Source organism: Corapipo altera, unplaced genomic scaffold (assembly GCF_003945725.1).
Source record: "Corapipo altera isolate COAL_440 unplaced genomic scaffold, ASM394572v1 110, whole genome shotgun sequence".
Classification (NCBI taxonomy): domain Eukaryota; kingdom Metazoa; phylum Chordata; class Aves; order Passeriformes; family Pipridae; genus Corapipo; species Corapipo altera.
The window spans coordinates 417,085-438,004 of NW_020884960.1; the positions used below are offsets into that span (position 1 = coordinate 417,085).

Here is a 20,920-nt window from a genome sequence, read left to right on the forward strand (position 1 = left end):
ATTTAATTGCTGTTGCCTTTTCATTCTCTTCCTTTCTTTTTTTCTTTTAAATATTCTTTCCTCCAAAGAATTCTGTTTCTGTTCTCGAACATAACCTAAATGTTATCCATGGAATTCTGCATCTGAAAGAGCTGCCAGACTGGGCTTATCTGATTCAATTGACCTTTAAAATTTATTTTGCTGCTGTCAAAAAGAATGTTGGTCTATTCACGAGAGATTTCCAGGGTGATTAGAAGCAGAGACTCCAGAAAACTCTACTTGTTGCATAGTCTGCAATCAGAGGACAGTCTTAGTTGGGGTGGGCTTTTAGGAGAAAAGTGCCTTAATTTAAAATATGTTTTCATGGAAAAGCAGAGTGCAGAAGGGTTCAGTGTGAATGGGGAGACCATGTTCAAGTAGACAGTAAAGGAACTGCCGAGGAGCTCCTTCTCACAGGGTGATGAAACCCGGGGATTGATCCCTGTAGGCTTCAGGAGATGCCTTAATTCTTGCTTCTAGCTCAGTGCTGACAGTGGGATTTCTTTTTTGACCTCCTATCCTGTCAGGGCTCCCATGTTTTAGGTGCAGTTTTGTTAGTGTGGGAGTGGAGACACAAATTTAACCCCCCCGAGGTTGCTACCTGCATGAGCATCCTCATCGGAGGATGACAGACATCCTGGTTCTCAAAGGAATTCTGCTCTGAGCTGCAGGGCAGGACTGAGGCTCAGGGCACTTGGGGTGCTCCTCACTGTCCCATTGCTCTGCTGGTGGGACACTGTTGGTCTGATGTGGCCCAAAGAGAGGCTTTGGCCTTGTCAAGCAGATGGAGATGGTGGATTCCCCATCCCTGGAAGTGTCCAAGGCCAGGTTGGACGGGGCTTGGAGCAACTTGGGCTAGTGGAAGGTGTCCCTGCCCATGGCAGGGGGGTGGAACAAGTCAATCTTTAAAGGTCTCTTCCAACACAAACCATCCCATAACTCTTTGGGATAACACATTACCTGCAAAGGTGATGTAGGGGAGCAGCTCTAGCAGGACTCCACACCTGAGCAATGAGCTGTGCAGCATTTGGAGGGAGCCCCAGACCTGTGGAGACACACAGGGAGAGGAGCAGGGCTGCCCCAAGGGCTGCCTGGATGGATCTCAGTGTCCAGCTGAGGTCATCCCTTTATCACACTTATTAGGAAGGATTTAAAGCTCTAATGAATAGATTTTTAAGCTTCTACAGGCATGGATAATATGTTGGACAGATGGTAACGAGCCACAGCTATAAACTATGTGCTTGACCTGATAGACTTTGTGACCATTGCACCTTTAACAGCTGATTAAATACTTATTACAACAGCTATTGATTATTTATGGCTCCTTCATGAAGGATTTCAGTTGCACTGAAATTGAAACCAGAGCCAGGTTTTCAAAGGATTGGCAGGATTTCTCCAGTTCAAAATGACTTGTTTTAGTCAAAAATTAATAAAGGGAGACTCTGCGCAGCAAGATGGAGAGTTGAGGGAGGTCTGTGAGGGAGCTGATTCTGCTCACACACAGTCTGAGTGTGTGGGATGGCGCAGCCTCCACCCGAGCAGGGGAAGGGAACAGGGTGGGGAGCAGCTCCCCCCTCACTCACCCCATAAATTGGGAGCTGAGTGCTCGGTGGGGCAGGCATTGAGGGCAGTCAGGAACAGTCCCAGGAGTTTCCAGGTGCTTGCAAAGGCAGGAATGTCTGGATGTTCTCCCAGGGGGTGCAGGGGCACCACCGCCTCTGTCCTTATGGGCTGTCCAGAGCTGGGACAGTGCTGGTGTCTCCCTTCAGGTCAGGTGTTAACAGGATTTCATTCTTCCAAGGAAAACACAGGGTGGAAGCTGGGCTGAAACTGGGCTCCCTGAGCTGCCTGCTCAGAGGGGGAGCCTCTGCAGGGGCTGGGAGTGATGGCCACTGACAGAACCTGAACCAGGGCAGGGCTGGGCTTAGCCAGGTGGGAGCCTGATGGCCTCAAGTAGTGCCAGGAAAGGCTTAGATTGGGTGTTAGGAAAAAATTCCTCCTGGAAAGGGTTGTCAAGCACTGGGACAGGCTGCCCAGGGCAGTGGTGGAGTCACCATCACTGGAAGTGTTGGAATAGCCCCTGGAATGTGGTTTAGGGGTGAGCATGGAGGTGGTGCTGGGTTGATGGTCGGACTTGGTGTTCTTAGAGGTCTTTTGCAATCCTAATGGTTCTGTGATCTGCAAGGTGGAGCCCTGGGAAGTGTTTGGAACAATTCCCAGAGCCTTGTCTGCTGGGAGGGGGGAGAGCCCAAAACAGCACTCAAGGACCCCCTCCCTCTGCAGTGAGAGGATCGTCCCTCACTGGGATGTGCTTGGTTGCACTTTACAGGGGGAACAAGATTTGCAAAGGGACCCCACAGCTTCAGACCCAGCTAGTCTGGCTCCTGCTGAGCTCATCTGCAGCTCTCAGCATAGCAGAGATTTCCCCAAAAGACAGCCCTGGTGCTGCAGAACCAGTCTAAGAATTGTGACATCTTTCTCTGTGCCCTTTCTTTAATAACTTCCTGGTCCTTTAACAATTCTGTCTGGTAGAATCGAAGCTGTTCTCCCCAGAAAAGCCAAGAACTGGTTTCCTCCCAGTTTCTTCTATTTATTGAAGCTCAGCAGTGAAGAGGGTCCTCCTGCTCTCCTGAGCCCTCCGGGTTTCTGTGCAGGACTTGGGGACTCAGATGTTATTAAAAAGATTGCAGGGTTTGTGTTGGTTATTAAACCAACACTTCAGAGCCTGGCTCTGCTGTTTGGGGACTCACTAGCAAATTACTCGGGGCTCTCTGGGGGGAAAATGATTGGCACTGGAGCTGCTGGGGCCCGTGATTCCAGGCTCATGTGCAGTTCTGTGCTCTCGGTGGGGCTGTGCAGTGCCATCAGGGGAGTCCCTCTGTCTTGCAGCTGGCCATGTTTCTCTTTAAAACTGTCTTTTTTCAGCTCAAGGGACCGTTTTAGCCAGAAAACAGGCTGCCCAGGGAAGCTGTGGCTGCCCCTGGATCCCTGGGAGTGTCCAAGGCCAGGTTGGACGGGGCTTGGAGCAACCTGGGCTAGTGGGAGGTGTCCCTGCCCATGGCAGGGGGTGGAATGAGATGAGCTTTAAGGTCCCTTCCAAACCAAACCAGGAAGGAAGGAAGGAACCAATCAACCAGCTCACTTCTGGCAATCTCATCCCCAAGTCTCCTTATGTCTTTGGGGGCATTTGGCAGCAGGAAGTGTCACTGTGATGTGTCTGTGGCCCTTGGTGAAGCTGGTGGCACACACCCCTCCACCCCAGACCTCTCCTGTCTGAGCCTCAGTTTCCCTTGCAGAAAACAGGGATAATCCTAGTACTCTGTCCTCAATGTTCTCTGGGGTCCTACAGGGAAAGAACCCCTTTGTACATTCATTTATTCATGTTCAGGTGCCATTCCTAGTTGCCTTTTGTCTTGTTCTCTCTTCCAACTCAATCCATCTCGTTGCAGCTGTGGGTTGGGGGGCTGAAAGTTGAAAGGAGAGCTGTGGAAATGCACCAGCTGATGACAGTGATGGTTGTTAGAATGTCCATCTATACCCAGGAATAGGTGTCTCTGCTCTGTGTGTGGTTTCAACCAGACACATCACCAAGATGCTCTGGCTCAGGCTCTCTGCTTTTTGCATGGCATATCAAAGCTCTAGTGGCTGCAGAGGACACTGTTCCACAGCTGGAGAGCTGTGGAGGGGACACTGAGCCTCCATGGTGGTGGCTGTGCTGGATTTAGTCTGGACACAGCACAGAGTGCCCTGGAATGCAGTGGGGGGGGAGTGTGAAATGTTAGCAGTGATGACTAAAATATCCTTCTCCAGTTTTTACAGTCAGGGGCCAAGGAGTGGTGTAAAATGACTATTGTGCCTGAGAGGAACCAGAAATGAGTGGGACAGAGAAGACAAGGGAGGCTGTTTTCTCCAGGGAGTGCTGGGCTTGCACGAGCAGCAGAAGACCCCTCTGCACGGGGTGTTTGAGCACTGAGGGGTTTATAAGGTGCAAAGTGAGACTTGGGCAAGCACTTGTTAGCTGGGAGACCCCAAAAGCTCCGAGCAGTGCTGTGCTGGAAGCCCCAGCTCCCCAGCCTTGGCCTTCCCAGCCCTCCCTGCCAAATCCCTGCCTGTGCAGGGCCAGCAGTGTGTGGGCAGATGGCCCTGGGAGAGCATCCCATCTGCAGAGGCGGCGGGTTCCCACTGGCTCCTTCCCAAGCCCTTCCCAGCAGCACAGCCCTCACCTTGCCTGACCTTGGCTTTGCCATCTGGTGGCCCCATCCCATCGTCATCAACTCCAGGCACAGCTCCTGCACAGACCTGCCCTGTCCTGACACGGCCCCGGAGCCACCGAGGCTTCCAAGGGAAGGCTGTACCCAGGGAGGGGGTGCTGAGCACCCAACCCATCACCCCTCCCTGCAATGAGGGGTGAGAGTCACTGCTCTCATCTGCAGCCTCTAGAGCCGAAGGCTTTATGGGATTGTTGGGACTGAGCATCCCAGGTGGGGAGCAGAGGAGACAGCACAGGAGAGACAGTACAGTCACTGTCACTGCCACGTGACATCCCTGAACCCCCAGGGACAGCCAGGGGGTCACAGCAGGGCTGGTGTGTCCCTGGGGTAGCAGGACCACCCAGGGAACAAGCAGAGCACTTGCTGGTCCAGCTACAGGGAGCGTGTGGGAAGGTGACAGGAGCCAGAAGGAGGTGGGGATGGACAGCAGGAACCTGGAGAGGTGCAGGTTTCCTTTCACCCCCTCACCTCCATGGCAGCAAGGTTTTACCTGGGAGATGCCTTGGGAGATGCCTTGGGAGATGTCTCTCTGCAGCTGAAGGTCCATCTGGTACCTTCGTGCCCCCCTGAGAAACAACTTCACCCAGGTCTTTAATTTTTAAAGCAAACCTGTCCATTGACAGCTGCAGAGCTGGCTCATGTTGCACCCGCTGAGAGGGGACACACAGCTCACCAGATCTGGGGGGAAACACACCTTTATCCCCCCTTCCTACCCCATCCTACCTGAATCCTCCAGCCAGCCTGTTCTATTCCACACACAGAGGCAGCTCGACCCACAACCCTCCTGCACAGGCTGAAGGAGCTCAGCCCCTGATGGACCTGGAGTGTGCAGCTGCAAACAGCTGGGCAGAGCTTCAGGCTGTTGTGGATAACACCTGCCTGGGCTGGTCAGTCCTTGGGAAGGGTTTGGGCTTCCCCTGATTTGGGGGAGCAGCAGTAAAGCTGTTCAGTGATGGGGTGTGAAAGCAGAGCCAGGGGTGTGTTTGATTGGAACACTGGATTTAATTTTGAGGAAGAGAGAACATTCCTTCTGCCTGCAGCTGGGCCACACCTGGGAATGGTGCGGCCAAATTTGACCAAGCTCCTTGCTTTCTGTGGCAAAGTGTGTGGCACACACCCCTCCACCCCAGACCTCTCCTGTCTGGGCCTCGGTTTCCCTGGCAGAAAACAGGGATAATCCCAGTTCTCTGTTCTTGAAGTTTTCTGGGGTACAGGTAAAGAACCCCTTTATACACTCATTTATTCGTGACCAAGTATCATTCCTAGTTGCCTTGACATGGCAAGTTGCCTTGACACTTGCCTAGGACATGGCATGGTTGGTGTCTGCCCTAACTTCAGGAAGGCTTTTGACATGATCTCCTGCAGCATCCTGGCATCCGGATGGGATACAAGCCTGGATGGGTGGCTCCCAGAGCAGTGCAAGCTGGATGGTGGGCTCCAAGGGCAGGGAGAAGGGCTTGTACTCTGCCCAGAGGCCAGTTGTGAGGGCAGCTCCTCCAGGAACTGGGAATGGGGGAAAGGAGGGCCATGGGTACACAGCAAAGTGGGTGGGAGACTGGCATAGAGTCTGGCAGATAAGCAAGGATGGAAAAGTGGGAATGCATCATCTGGAGGGGAGGGAGCTAAGAGAGGCCAAGGGTGTCCATGGGGAATGGCCTGGGGTGGGTGACAGAGGTGCCAGGGCAGGTTTGCTCTGAAACAGAAGTTACAGGCAACTACAGCTGGAAGCTCTGGGAGTGCCCAAGTGTAAAGCCACGTGCTGAGGTCACTGTGGAGTGACATCCCTGAATCCCCAGGGCAGGAACAGCAAAGGAGTCACAGCAGATCTGGTGTGTCCTTGGGGTAGCAAGACCACCCAGGCTACCTGGCTGCAGATACCCCACATGTGTACAGGCTCTCTGAAGGTCCCACACAGCCCCAGCCAGTCCCATCATGTCTAGGATGGAGATTCCCTGGGGACTGGCCATGCCAGAGCAGCCTCCAGCTGGGATTTGTGCAAGTACTCAGGATTTCTGTCCTTGAGGCTCAAGCTGGCAACCCAGAGTGACCAAACTGCTGGAAAACCCCTCCATTTCTCTCCATCTGCACCAGGAATGGGGAGGTTTCCTTTGTGAATCTCTTCCAGATGGCACTGCAAAAATAAATTAAAATAGAGACCATTAAACAAAGGCGAGTTTTTGGGTTGGAAGTTGGAGCAACCTGAAGAAGTTGGGCACCACTTGCCAAAGGTTGAGAGTTGAAGTCACTTAAATTCATTTAAAAGTCCTGTCCTTTGGCTCTTTTTCCCAGTGTTTTTAGGAACACTCTGTCTGCCAGGAACTGTTTTGAAAGTAATAAAACAAAAGTCTCTGGCTCTTCTAATTCATAAGCGTGAAAGGGAAGATGCAACAAGCCAGAACTCAGACAAAGCCTAACTCTTTTTCTGATTGGATTTAGCAGGAAGATTATTTCCAGTCTCACTGGCAGGTTAATGGAGTCTCAGGGGTTGGAGCCAGATGAGATTTATTGTGGAGTCTCATCCTCACACAGAGGCTCAGACTTGCCAAGTGTCTCCAGTGCTCTGGATGGTCTGGTTTTAAGGGATGAAAGGGATCGAGTGTCCAGCTCCCAGATGGAAAAGGTGGAGGTGTGCACATGGATCTGGGCTGTGCAGAGCTCAGTGGTGGGGTTGCTGTTGCAGCACCCTGTGGCTCCCCAGGTGGGCTCTGCCTGTGGGGTGGGTGACTCTCCTCCCTGTCTCTGTCCTGGACTGAAGTTTCAAATCCTGGGAATACAGAGCAAGTACTGCTGAGCCCGGATACGCTGCTGCTTGTCTGTGTGGGTACAGCTGCCCTCGGCCAAAACGGGGCTGTGGGCAGGAGCAGCCCCTGCTGGGTATCCCGGGGAACAACATCCATCGCCCGAGGAGCCGAAATGGGGCTGCCCTGGCAACGGGTGTGATGATGCTCTGCCCCCAGACAGGTTTAAGAGGAGACAGAAATCCTGTGGGGAAGGTCTGTACAGGAGAGGACAAGGAAGAAGGAGGACAGGGGTTTTTGGAAAGTCTTGGATGCAACCCCAGAATGTTGTGGCTTTTTCCCAGGTTTTGCCTGCCAGGTGGGAAGTGTAGGAAAGGTAACTCTGGTTTAGGCTCAGCACTAACTGGCTCGGTGTCAGTGCCTCGGGCAGGCTGGGCTGTGGGCAAGCAGAGCCTACCAGGGCTTGGGCACAGGGTGACAGAGTCCACAGGGGCTGCACCCATCCAGTCAGGCAGCTGCCACTGTCCCCAGCTCGGACCAAGCTGCTCAGACTTGGGCTTTGAGCCCACAGAGCCAAAACCCCAAAGCCAGGCAGGGCTGTAGCTCTGCCCCAGTGCCAGGGCAGACGCTGGGGATCACCAGGGAGGGCACTCCGTGGTAGCAGTGCATCCCCTGTGCCAGGCTTGGGGACCTCCAGAGGCTGTGGGCATCCTGGTGGTGTTGCCCTTGGTGGTAGGAGCACCTGTGGGTGCTGCTGGAAGGGAATGGGGAAGAGCAGCACCTCAATGTGCATCGTAAAACATCTTGCCTGGATCCCAAGTAAATCTGCAGCACAACAGCGATCCCAAAGCATCCCCCTGTGTCTGGAAGGTGAAAATGAAGCTGATCTCTTTGGCCAGCTGTGGGTTTTGCTGCAGGAGGGGGAGCAGGCAGCCTTAGAGCAGCCAGCCTTGCTTTGATTTCACACAGCTTCCAGTCCTGTCCCGTGGTCCTCAGCCGTCGGGGGAAACCCCTTCTCAGGGGCTGCCCATGAGCCACTCGAGGCAAGAAACTTGAAGGCTCGTGCTGTGCAGCCACGGGAGGGGGTCGGAGTGGCTCCCAGCCGATCTGGCTGAGGGCTCTGGGATTTCCAGGCTAACAGTGACACCTCCTGTTTGAAGCACAAAACCCAGCTCAAAGCCCGGGCAGTGCTGTGCAGGTGCCACACAGTAGCACAGGGGCTGCTTCACTGCTCAGATCTCTTTGTTTGCATCCAGAAAACTCGAGTCCTCTTCCAGGTGTGAGAGGGGACCTGTGGGGACAAGGCTGTGCCTGTGTGTGGTGAGAGCTGGGCTGTACTGGGAGGTGGTGGCAGGAGAGAGGCTGGAAAAGTGGGCATGAATCAAGGTGCTGAATGCAAACTGCTTCAAAAAGAGCAGCTCTTTGAATGGTAATTAGGTATAGAGAGGTAAAAGCTTTTGTATAACGGCATTAAAGATGTAAAATTTATTTAAATCTTGTTTTCTCCCCTAAAAACAACCTTAGAATCATAGACTACCCTGAGCCGGAAGGGACCCACTGGGGTCCAACTCCTGGCCCTGCTCAGGATCAGCCAAGTGTCAACCTCGTCAGTGGGTTTCCAGCAAGAGTTTAGAACTGACTGTGCTGATTGCCTGGCAGGTGGGATCCCCTGGAGGTGGTTTCCCTGGAGGTGGGATCCCCTGGAGGTGGTTTCCCTGGAGGTGGGATCCCCCAAAGGTGGGATCCCCTGGAGGTGGGATCCTCCTGCTGTTGAAGTTGAAGAGCTGGTTGAAGTTGTTGCTAGTTGAAGACCAGCTAAAGTCGAGGAGCTAGTTCCCTCACTCCAGGCTCACTGAGAGATTTGTCCCCTCTCCCTTCCTGTGAGCCCCTGGCACTGCCCTTGGCACTCCCCTCCTGACCCTCCCAATTCCTTCTTCCAGGCGTCCAAGATGTCATTAAAGGTGCAGACGAGCAACATCACGAACAAGAATGACCCCAAGTCCATCAACTCCCGGGTGTTCATCGGCAACCTCAACACGGCCGTGGTGAAGAAGTCGGATGTGGAGACCATCTTCTCCAAGTACGGGCGGGTGGTGGGCTGCTCCGTGCACAAGGGCTACGCCTTCGTGCAGTACTCCAACGAGAGGCACGCGCGCGCCGCCGTGCTGGGCGAGAACGGCCGCGTCCTGGCCGGGCAGACCCTGGGTGAGTAGCTCCTGAAACCACTTTGGGTGCCCGGGGGCAGCGTGGGTTGGTCGTTCTGTAGATAAAATCTGTTAAAATTTTGTGGCTTCTGTTGAGCCACGAGGGGCGGAAGGGACTGCCCTGCTTTCTGAACTCCTTCTCAGGGAGGAGTCAGGGTGTGGCTGGATCCAGTGTCGCCTCAGTTTAGCACAGAATCAACCGGGTTGGAAAAGACCTCTGAGGTCATCAAGTCCAGCTTTTGACCCAACACCACCTTGTCACCCAGCCCATGGCACTGATGCCACATCCAGTTTCACCTTCAACACCTCCAGGGACGCTGACTGCACCCCCTCCCTGGGCAGCCCATTCCAATGGCTGATCACCCTCTCTATAAACAATTTCTTCCTAATATCCAACCTAAACCTCCCCTGGCACAGCTTCAGAACAAGCCCTCTTGTCCTACTGCTGGTTCCTGGCAGAAGAGACTGACCCTCTCCGACCACAACCTCCTGTCAGGGAGTTGCAGAGTTATGTCAACATTTTGAATTTCAGGAATTACAGAGGTGGGATTGAACCGCTTTTGTCCTGCAGGTTTTAATGATTGGCAAAATGAGAGTATTTATATAAAAAGAATCATTTATCATTACAAGTGATCAGACAAAAGATCTTAATTGGAATCATTTACTACAAAATATAAAAGCTAAAACTACCAGTAGTAAGATAAGATAGGACAGTGCACTATATTGAAGCAATTACTGAGGCAATTATATTAAAGCTGGCAAAAAGAAATAATTATTTAGTAGAGATTTGATGTAACTCACCCAGACCAGTGGTGGCACAGTTCCACAGGGGCTGGTCAAGGGATGGCCAGTCCCAGGCCAGGCTTGGACATGGATGGGCAGATGGTGTCCAGTGATGGTGAGCAGGTCACAGATGACCCGGGCATGACTGAGCAGGGCTGAGGTGACAAGGCAGGTCTGGGGCAGGGCCAGCAGCGTCCGTGGCTGTGGCAGAGCTGGAGACCAGCACTCCAACACCACCACCCAGGCAGGGGCCAAAGGCTCCCATTGGAATGGGGTCAGAAATGAAGCTGCTCATGGCCAAGCAGGCACATCAGTGCCCTCAGGGCTTTGACACTGTGGCCCAAAAACTCACCTGTGGGCTGTGATTGTAGAAGGTAAAGCACAGTTCTGAATCTTCCCATGTCCTTGTCCTGGAACTGATGGGTGGGAAAAGATGCGTGGTATCAAAGAAAGGACAAGGGGGAATGGCTTCAAACTGACAGTGCAGGTTAGATGGGATATTAGGAAGAAATTCTTCCCTGTGAGGGTGGTGAGGCCCTGGCACAGGTTGCCCAGAGAAGCTGTGGCTGCCCCTGGATCCCTGGAAGTGTCCAAGGCCAGGTCGGACGGGGCTTGGAGCAACCTGGGCTGGTGGGAGGTGTCCCAGCCCATGGCAGAGGGTGGAATGGGATGAGCTTTAAGGTCCCTTCCAACCCAAACCATTCCATGATTCAGTGATTCCCTTCCTGGACCAGGCCTTACCCTTAGCCTGTCAGGGGAGGTGATAGTCTGACTCAGCCCAGCTCAGCCTAACTTTAGCCAGCCCATGTTAAACGAGAGAACTTCCCCCACGTTGCACCGTTGTGGGATGAGAACTAACAAGCAAACCCTCCGGGCTGCTCCCAGCTGCAGCCTTGGTTTGCATATTGCTCTGAAGTGTCTCGTGCTGAGAAACTCTTGTCACCAGCTCCAAGCTGAGAATTGGAACTGGAGACAGTATTTTTAATGAAAAATGGTGATTTCCAAGGCTGCTGCAGGCATTGGGCACTGGGGACCAGGGAAAGCAATTTGCAGCCCATTCCCACCCTGCTCCTGGCCCAGCAGTCTGAAATGAGAAGCTTCCTGCTTGAGCTGATCTGTGATACAATGTGCTGCTCCAGCTGGGGTTTATCTGGAGAGGAGAAACTTCTTTTCACTTCTCTAATGGTCCAGAGAGCAGAGCTGCAGCCAAGGCCAAGCACATGTGCCAGGGAAGCTCCCAGCCCAGGGGATGCCCACATGTGCAGTCTGTAGGTAGGATGGAGAGGGCCTTGGGGAGAAAAGGAGCTCCTTGTGATGCTCCACAGAGATACAGGAGACAGGCAGCACTTGCCCATTTAGCTGAAGAGAGAGATGAAAAGTTTTCCATGATAGGAACCTCTTTCTCCTCTCAGTGCTGGTCCCAGAGCTCTGGCATTCCAAGGCAAGGGACTGTATTAGGGCTGGGTGTCCTGTACATGTCCTGGACAAATTGGAAATTCAGCTCCCTTTCATCTGCCTTCCCTTCATGGGCCACTCTTGCCACTAAAGAGCTCAGCAGGCTTCCCATTGCTGTCCTTGGGGGAGTGTAAACACCAGGATACTCCCCTTCCAGGGGAACCCAGCAGAGAAGGGCTGAGCAATGTGATTGAAAATCAAGGTTGAAAGTCTTCCCCTAAAAGGAGGAGTGATGGTCGTGCAGGAACATGGAGGGGGAGGACAAGGTGGGACTGGCTGAAGAGACTGTCCCCTTCTGTTCATGGCAGGGTTTGGGGGTCCTTTGAGGTGATGGTCAAACTTCCCTGCCCAGGTGGGCAGCAGGAGGGTGAGCTTTATGCCCTGGCAGCCCCAGCCAGTGAGTTCAGCAGGATGAGCTGTGGAAGAGCTGCAGCCCAGCCCTGCCAGGCTGCCTTTGGTGTGCCAGGAGCTCAGGGGGATCATGGCCACACAGTGGGACAGCCTGGCTCCAGGGCCTGGGGTAGGGGCAAAGCACCCCCAGCCTGCACAGGGGCAGCAGTTTGTTGGTGTGCATGGTCACCTGTCCCCAGTGCCAGCTCGTGTCCCTGGGGTGACGATGTCCAGCACATCCCAGGGTGGATGAGCAGAGCAAGCAGCATCCTCCTGGCTCTCATCTCTCATCTCAGCCTGAGGGCTTTAGGAGCAGTTCTGCCATTTCTTCTTTGGTTTTCCTTAGTCTTCTTCCTTTGTCACCAGATATGCAAGCGATCAAACTTGCATTTTAATTGATCAACAAGTTACCGAAAGCATCACAAAACCACAACTGCAGCCCCTCCTGTGCTGGGACATGGACTGCTCTGCCAAGCAAGTCCTGGCAACCTCTGTGCCTTCTCCAGATGCTCCCAGACCCCCCAGTCACTGCAGGAGGCAGGTGCCATTCCTGTGGGGAGCTCTGCACTGGAAGCTGGGCCCACACCACCCCCTCACCCTGCCACGCTGGCCGGACAAAGCACAACCTCCCCATTTATTGTGGGAACAAGTGCCTGGATATGAGCAGGAGGGATCCATACTGCCTTTGGGTGGGCAGATGGATTCAGGGATGCAGAGGAGGCAACCAGAAAGGGAATGAGATGCAAAATCTGTCCTGGGTGATGTGAAGGCTGAGCTCTTATCTCTCCCTTTTCACTATCAGGGCAATCCTGTGGGATCTGAGTGCCCATCACCACCAGAGCTGAGAGTATGACTTCCCTGCTCTGGCTGCAGGTGGCTGTGAAGGCTCCACAGGGCTCTTTGTAGCAGTGGGGAGCAGCAGTTGTTGTCCTTCTCCACCTCTGGGCTTTCACTGCCTCTCCCCTGAAGGTGTTGATCAGCCTGCGCTGGAATTACCTCCCTAGTTCACCCGAGGAGTGAGGGGCAGCTGGCAAGATGCACCCTGATGGCAAAAAGGGGTCACAGCCAGGGAACTGGGGCTGGGCAGGGTTCTGGGATGCACTGAGGAAGGCTTCATTCCTCTCTCCCTCAGAGCAAACAGCCCTGCCAGCAGCACTGTGTGGCTCTGCAGGCTCAGGAAGGGGATCGTGTGCCTGATGTTGGCCCTGGCCCTGCCCTGTGGCCATGGACAGCCTTGTCAGCATTCAGCTCAGCTCTCCTGCACCCCCCTGAGCACTGGGAACAGGAGGATGGAGGGGCAGAGGCAGCAAGGAAAACACCCACTGTGAGGAGAACGTTCCAGAGGAACACTGGGTGTGAGAGCTGAGCGACACCTCAACATGTCCTACAGCCTCACAGACAGGCTGAGCTCCAGCCCCAGCAGGAGTGGGCTCTTGCAGACCCTGACAGGCAGTCCAAGGAATTGCACAAGGCATTTGGGCAGTGGGAGCATGTCTGTGCTCCTCCAGAGCCCTGTCCCACTGTGCTCCTCCTACCCAACCCATTCCAGCAGTGCTGCAATTCCCTGCTGCTCCTGGAGGTGATTTTCTTGGTTAATAACAAAGTCAGTAGAATGTTCCTTTGGATCACTTTGCAGGTGCTTTATTTGATGGTGTGTGGACCAGCCTGTCCACATTTCTCCATAAAGTGCCTCCAGACAGTGTAGAAAAAAAAAGGTTTAAATGGCCTGATGTGCTGAAAGCTGTTTGGATGCCCCATAAGCTGCAGGTGGCAGAAATCAAGGCATCACTGAAGAAACACTTCTCTGGGAGGGTGGGGAGGCCCTGGCACAGGTTGCCCAGAGAAGCTGTGGCTGCCCCTGGATCCCTGGAAGTGTCCAAGGCCAGCTTGGACGGGGCTTGGAGCAAGTGGAAGGTGTCCCTGCCCATGGCAGGGGGTGGGACTGGATGAGTTTTAAGAGAAGATCCCTTCCAACCCAAGTCCCTCACCGCCCAGTAAAGAATTTCTTCCCAATCTCTAATCTGAACCTGCTCTCTTTCAGTTTGAAGCCACCCCCTCTTGTCCTATCACTCCATACCTTTGTAAAATGTCTCTCTCCAATTATTGTCATGTTTATTCTCATGTCAAAAATGTCTGGCTCTGAGGCCGAGGAGAGAAATTTCCTCAGTGGATTAGAGGAGCTGAGATGAGCTGCACCCCCACAGCTTTCAGCACAGCCTAACCCCCAGCAGTGCCCTCCTGGTTCGTGCTGAGCTTTCCTAGTCCTTGCAGGAGCCAGGGATGGATTGCCAGCAGTTATCAATGGGCAGCAGGTTTATATGTTGTCTGTGCTTTGTCACAGCAGCACCAAGTTCTCCCCAGAACCTTGTTCTGGATCTGTGTGTGTGGATTAGAGCACGGGCAGGGCCTCGACTTCAGAGTGACCGGTCGTTGGCTCTGTAAAGGAAAAGGAGGAGGTTTTCCCAGTGCAAGAATTTGCCTTCTTGTGGAGGTGCAGCAGGCCCCCAGCCGTGCCAAAAGCAGGTGGAGATGGGGTGGGAGGTGTGGAGGAGCCCTGGCAGGGCCTCTCCCCGTGGTCGGGGTGGGTGAGGGTGAGCAGGACCGTGTCACAGCTGTGTGTCCTTCCTTGCAGATATCAACATGGCCGGGGAACCCAAACCCAACAGACCCAAAGGGCTCAAGAGAGCAGCCTCTGCCTTGTACAGGTAGGTCTCCACAGCATCACCTCCCTTCAACAAGGTCTCCAGGTTGGTCTTTGCCCACGACCACTGCCCTGAGCTCCCTGGTCCCCACCCCCAGCTCCTGGGGACATCCAGGTCTCCTCCCGGGGCTCCTGGTCCTTTGCAGGGCCCTCAGTGCTTGACTGAAGGGAGGAGAACCAGCACAAGGCAGCAGTGGCTGCCCCAGGGTTGGTCAACTCTGCCTGGGCAGGGTCCCACCTATGCAGGTTGGAAAGGGTGGGCAGGACCTGCTTTAACCATATCAGAGACCTTGAAAGAGGGGCACCAAGAGGAGCCCCCCCCTCCAGCCCCAGAGCCTCCAGCCAGGGGGGCACAGCAGTGCTGGGAGTTGAGGGAGGGCAGGGAACAGGGATAATTCAGGGAAAGATGCTCAAAAAATGGGCAAGAGAAAAAAGGCAGGGAAAGGAAGAGAAGAAAAGAAGAAAGTTGGAAGCCCTTGAGGCGACAAACCAAGGAGGTGTCCGGGGGAAGCCCCAAGGGAGCCTGGTTTGAGGAACAGTGACCAAGGGATCAAGGGAATGCAAGGGACAGATGGGACATGGAGTAGGTCTCTGGGGGATGTAACATGTTACAGATGTCAAAAAGAGCCTTCAGCTCTACAGACTTCACCACAGTTTTCACAAGAAGTGAAGATTTTCGTTTAAGCCCCAGACTGGAGTTATGGGAGTGGGGGAGAAGCCCATTAAGTTTTTGCTCCTGTGGTTGCAGAAGGGAAAACTTAAAAAAGGTGTTTGAAGAGCACCCTGCAGGTTCAAGAAGCCAAAACCAAGTAACAAGATCACAAAATGTGCTTTATTTATAACTTCTCGTTGTTTTGATGCCAGTCCCGTGGTGTGGAGACTGGGGAGCTGAGTCAGGAGGCAGAAGGTGTGACGTGGGGAAGGAAAGACTAAAATGAGTATCAGGATTATAGGGGGGTGTAGTACAAAATGGAAATCATGAGAGAACTGTAGATTTTTCTACAAAAAGGAGAAAAAAGGGAGAGGGCTGAGGAGAACCCACAGTTCAGACTCAGCTGTGTGGCATGCTGTGGAGTGACAAACCTTGGGGGTGACAACACTGTTGTGGCACAGACAGACCCACCTGAGCCCAGGAGCCCTCCCACCACCCCCAGGGTGTCTGTGGAGACCTTCCACAAGTCACAGCTGAGACTCTGCAGCTTTCAGGCAGATTTTGCCTCTCACCCTGGGCCAGTTTGGACCTTCACCAGGACGTGGCTCTCTGGATTCCCACTGGAGGGGAGTGGGACTGTGCATTCCCCACACTGGTGGAAACAGAGATGACACAAATCCTGCTGTTTGGACAGCATATGTGCAGCTCAGGTGGGGCTGGGCCATAACACATCACCTCCCTCCATCCATCTTGCACCAATGAGCATTTCATTCCCTGCTCATCCGTACCTGGAGCTCTAATCCCTGTCTGTGGAATGTCCAATATTTCAGATTTCCAGGCTGCAGAGAGAGAGCAAACAAGAGACATTTGTTCCCTCCCACAAATATGGATATGCTAAAAGATGGGCCAGAGAACTGCACTGCTCTGAGCACCAGCAATATTTCATCCCAGACTGGCTGTCAGATTTAAACTTTGCCATCTGGACTAGCAGAGCTTCCAATGTCTCCCAGAAAGCAGGGAATGCAGGTTTGCAGAGGGCTGTGATTACAGCTTCCTGAACCACCATCCATTTTTCTAAATGTTAGACTTCAAAAAAATCACAGCACCATAATTTATAGAAATGCTGGGTTAAACACAGCACAGGAGTTTTCCAAAGGTTGGAGTTTGCTTTGCCTCAGTCCAAGTCTGTGTGAGAGGGGGGAAGGGAAGGAGAAGGGGAAGAGGAAGGGGAAGGGGAAGGGGAGGGGGAAGGGGAAGGGGAAAGTGAAGGGGAAGGGGAAAGGGGAAGGGAAAAGGGAATACCAGTCTTACCTGATCCACCAGCCCAGAGGGGTATCCAGGTATTTAATAAAAATCCTTTGGGATGTAGCCTCCCATCTACACCCAAGATGTAAAGCATAAACCCAGGCTCATGCCATCAGAATTTTCTCAGGTCTCTCCACAAGAGGCACCTTCAGTTCCCATAAAGCCATCACTGCTCTCCCCCACTCTCTTGGATGTCAGGGCCTCCCTCCCCCTTCCATGTGCCAGAGCATCCCTTTGCACATGGAAGGTGTCCTGGATGCTCCTGCCTGGCTCCCTGGCCACCCCCAGCAAACACAGGCTGCAGGTGCTGCCCCTGAGCCCGTGGGGATGGCTGGGACATGAGCTGTGTGACATGTCCCCAGGGAGCCACTCACTGGGGCTCAAAATCTGTCTTCTGGCAAAACCACTTTTTTTTGCCTGCACAGCAAATGCCTGGACAGGATCTCCCAGGGCATTTGGGGCCATGTTCAGGGTAGTGCCAGTGAGCCCACCTTGCTGTGAGCTGGTGGGAAGGGAAGGTGGCTCTGCCCCAAGGCAGCAGGGGCTACCAGTGCCCTTTGGGGGCACAAATCCCTGCTCTGCCCTGCAGGGCTGGTGCTGCCACTGACCTGTAGCCAAAGGCACAGCAAGGACAACCCAGGAACTGCAGGAGCAGCTCAGTGGCCCATGGAAGGGTCTCTGAAGTGGTGACAGGCACAAACTGATTGTCACACGCAGCAGATGCAGGTGGGCAGTGCCCTTCCAGCTCACTAGAATCTAAATCCCTCGTGGCCCTGTTACAATCCCTGCAATCCCTGCTGTCAGCCCATCTCCAGACACTCCTCCAGGTCCCAGCAGTGGTGCTGGGAGCAGTGACACCTCAGTGCCCAATCCACCCAGGCAGGGCTCGGAGCAGCCTCGGGGCACAGGGGAAGTGGGCAGTGGTGCCCCAGCCCAGCAGAACCAGCACTGCCAAGGGATGTCCATGCCATCCCAGCTTAGAGAAGCCCCAGCACCTTGGGAATGCCACATTCCTCCCCAGTTTCCCACTGTTTGCTGGAGGAAGGAATCTCACAGCAGCTACACAGGTTCACTCATTGGTCAACACCAGATTTTCCAAGGAAAATCCAGCAGGTGTTCATGGAGGCTGTGCACCCATGGGCAGGGAGGGTGGCAGCTGAGCACAAATGTGTCCCTCATAATTATTGGCATCAGGCAACAATTAAAGCCCAGATACTCCAGTGCACATTTGCCTGCTCAGAGCTGGCCCCCCAAATGTGGGACAGGGGCAGCACATACAGACAATCACCCTCCTGTTCTGAACAGTTGCATTTGTAACCTTTGTGAGTCGTTAGTAGATGTTATTTAATTGCTAAAGGAAAACAAAGCAGGAGCAGTGCAGCAGGAGGTGGAAGCAGGGTGTTACTTGGAGCCTTCCAGCCTCTCCCTCCAGTTGTCCCAACTTTATTTTTAAAGGGTGCAATGTCACCAATGGATTGAAAAACAGCAGAAATGGTTCCTGTGCACAAAGTCAGGCCTGGCAGGGCACTGGGAAGTGATCCATCAGTCTCAGGAGGGTTTATCCCACGTGCAGTGGAATTTTCAGGCACACATAAATCACCAGTGCAAGAGCACTCCCTTTTACCAGCCTTTTTCCTGGGTTGATACTGGAAGAGCTGCCCTGTGCTCAAAGCCTGATTCCAGAGGTGCAGCTAAAAGCATCCAGGCACTGCCTCCCTGGCACTGTCTGTTGAGCCATGACTGAGTGGGGTGTTATAGCAGGCTCAGACAGCTACAGACTTATTCCCTTATTATTCCCATAGTCCCTTATTATTCCCTTGTTCCAGCCTACTGCCTTCCCTGAAGGCTGTCCCATGGTCAGCAGGTACTGAAGCATCACTGCCAGAGGCTGGGATCAGTGTTTTGGGAAGTCAGGACCAGCTCCCCAGGACAATTATGCCCCTAATTCCCTTTGAAGCAGGTGGAATTGTCTCCAGTCCCACAGAAGTTCAGGGCCAGGACAGCAGTTCCTCCCAGCCTCATGCTTTGCACCAAAAAAGGTGTTCTTGGTGCCCTGCCCTGCAGTCCAGGCAGGGGGTGACCCCTCCACTGCCTCTGTGAACACACTGCAGAACTGGGCCAGGAGTGATTCCCACCAGGAAAATGCAAGGCTCCCCTCTTTGGTCACACATTCCCTATGGAAAAAGGGAATAACACAGCAGAATAACATTTACAGGGTTCACTGGCCACTTCATCCAGCAAACTGCTGTTTGACTGGTCTTGAAAAAGGCTGGGGAGTTCACCTGAGCTTTCAGGCTTCTCCATCCTTCTCCAGTCCACACCAGGCGGGATCTACAGGTATTTGAGGCCAGGATTTATCCTGTTGGTGCTGGAGTGAGGTGGAGGTACCCAAACGCAGGGCAGGGTAAGTGATGGAGAGATGGAGGGTGTCTGCCCTGCTCAGGGCTTCAGTCCTTGTTCCCAGATGCCAGGCTGTGCCCAGGACAGTGCTGGCTGCAGCAGGGCAGTGCCCCTGTGATGGGGTTGGAGCTTCCCAACCAGGATGGGGCTTCCCTGGGGAGCAAAGGCTTGGAGGAAAAGCTCAGCCCTGGAACATGAATGGGGTCAGGAGAAAGGAATGTGGCCATTTCAGGATCTTGCCAAATATCCCCAAGCTTTGTACTGTTTATGAACGAATGCCCTAAAGCTGCCTTGTGGTCTCCAGGCCACAGAGAACTTCCTAACACGAGCCACTCCCCGTGGAAGGGGCTTTTGCTGGGAATAAAGACACTGCTTGCAGAGAGATGCCACTGTTTGCTCTTGCCTGTGGCTACAGAGAACACTGGCTCCAAGGCACTGCTGGAGAAACACCTCACCAGAGACTGTCAGGATTGAAAATATTACAAAATTGCAGCAATTTCATTTGAGTGAAAAAATTTCATTTGAGGGGGAAAAAATTGAAGAAGGGGAATCTGAGAGTGTAGAAGCATCCTAGTTCAATTTTCCTTTCAAATGACTTCCTATTTTAATGGTATTCTGTGTTTATTGGATTCAAGCAGGACTGGAGTCAAACATCCTTGGTGATCAGAATAGATTGGCAGGCTGAGGGGAGCTGTTTTCTTGGAGATTTTCTGTATCTCCAGGTTTCATCCCAGGTTAGAAAGAAAATCAGTTTACCAGTCACAGAAACCTCATGAAGGTCCATCTTGTTCCAGGCTGCCCATCTGGTTTATTCCAGCAGGAGAATTACCTTCCCCTTTCAATGCAGAAAAGGGAATAAACAAACACAGATCATGCAGTGGTTGGGGCAGAGGCTGCAGGATATTCCTCTGAGCCCAGCAGAAATGTTGGCTATGACTTGGATCAGAAGGGGAGGGCACCAAGACTGAAAAGAATTTGAAATTCACCTATGAGGCTGTCAAAAATGTCTGGTTTTCCTCAAAAACTCAATTGGATTGGGAAGGGTTGTGGTGATAACACCTCCATGGTCACGTCTGCCCTCCCCCAGCCATGAATGCCACAGGCAGCAGCTGCTCAGGGAGAAGGTCCTGTTCCATAAGAAGTCCCTGGCAGGGTCTGGTGGTGGCAGCAAAGCCCAGAGGAGGCAGTAGCTGCACATGCCTTGTCCTTAACCCCTCACACCAGCTCTCGGTGCCTCCGACCATCCACACTGTGCTCAAGGCCCCCTGAGGCACAGACTGAGTCTCCACATGTGCCACAGGTGTCTGGGGAACCCAAGGAACATCCAAGGAACATGGAAAAATCACATTTAACAAATCAGCCAGTACCTGAAGCTCAGCAGTGGCTGAGAAGCCCAGTGCCAGCATAGACAAGACAGACTTCTTGGGTCCAGCCTGGAATTCCTGGTCCAAACCACACTTCCCACCAGCCTTTCAAGCCACACATTCTTCTTGTCACTTCTGCTTTAGATGCTGGACACCAAATTTACTCTCAGCTACATACCTGAGTGTTCATCCTTCCCTCTGCCCATCACTAGATCCTCCTGGCTCAGTCTTTCCCTTTTCCCATGAATCTCTCTTCCCACTGGATTTTTTTTATAAGCCAGTTCAAAGAGTTTCAGGAAGCAGGACAGACTCTGTTTTCAGGGGCTGCAGTAGCCCTTCTCTTTGTTGGGAGCAGAGAGAAGGGACTGTCACCATCACTCCTGACCTGCCCAGGCTGACTGAGCCTCAGCACAGCGGGGAGGTGGGACAGCAGCTCCCAGTGTGGCTCAAACCACCTGGTCTGTGCTGCCTTGGGAAAAAACAGCTGCAGCAGGAGGGAAAACCAGTTACTGGGTGTCCAGGGAGTGGGAAAGGTTCTGACTTTGGGTTAAAATGCAGCTGAGGCTTAAGAGCACAGGCTGTGGGCAGTCTGGCTGGGGGTAGGAGAGGTTTAAACACCTTTGAAAGCAAAGATGTTGA

The 20,920-nt window shown here is 53.3% G+C and overlaps 1 protein-coding gene across 2 annotated transcripts in view; it reads left to right on the plus strand.

The window, feature by feature from the left end:
* RALY (RALY heterogeneous nuclear ribonucleoprotein) overlaps positions 1–20,920 on the plus strand; it is a 121,288-nt gene that overhangs the window by 92,864 nt on the left and 7,504 nt on the right. For both annotated transcript variants that reach the window (XM_027664046.1, XM_027664045.1), the window contains 2 exons: positions 8,968–9,232; positions 14,492–14,564. In XM_027664046.1, the coding sequence (XP_027519847.1) occupies positions 8,977–9,232; positions 14,492–14,564 (329 nt within the window). In that variant the 5' untranslated portion in view covers positions 8,968–8,976. The remainder of the gene's footprint in view (positions 1–8,967; positions 9,233–14,491; positions 14,565–20,920) is intronic.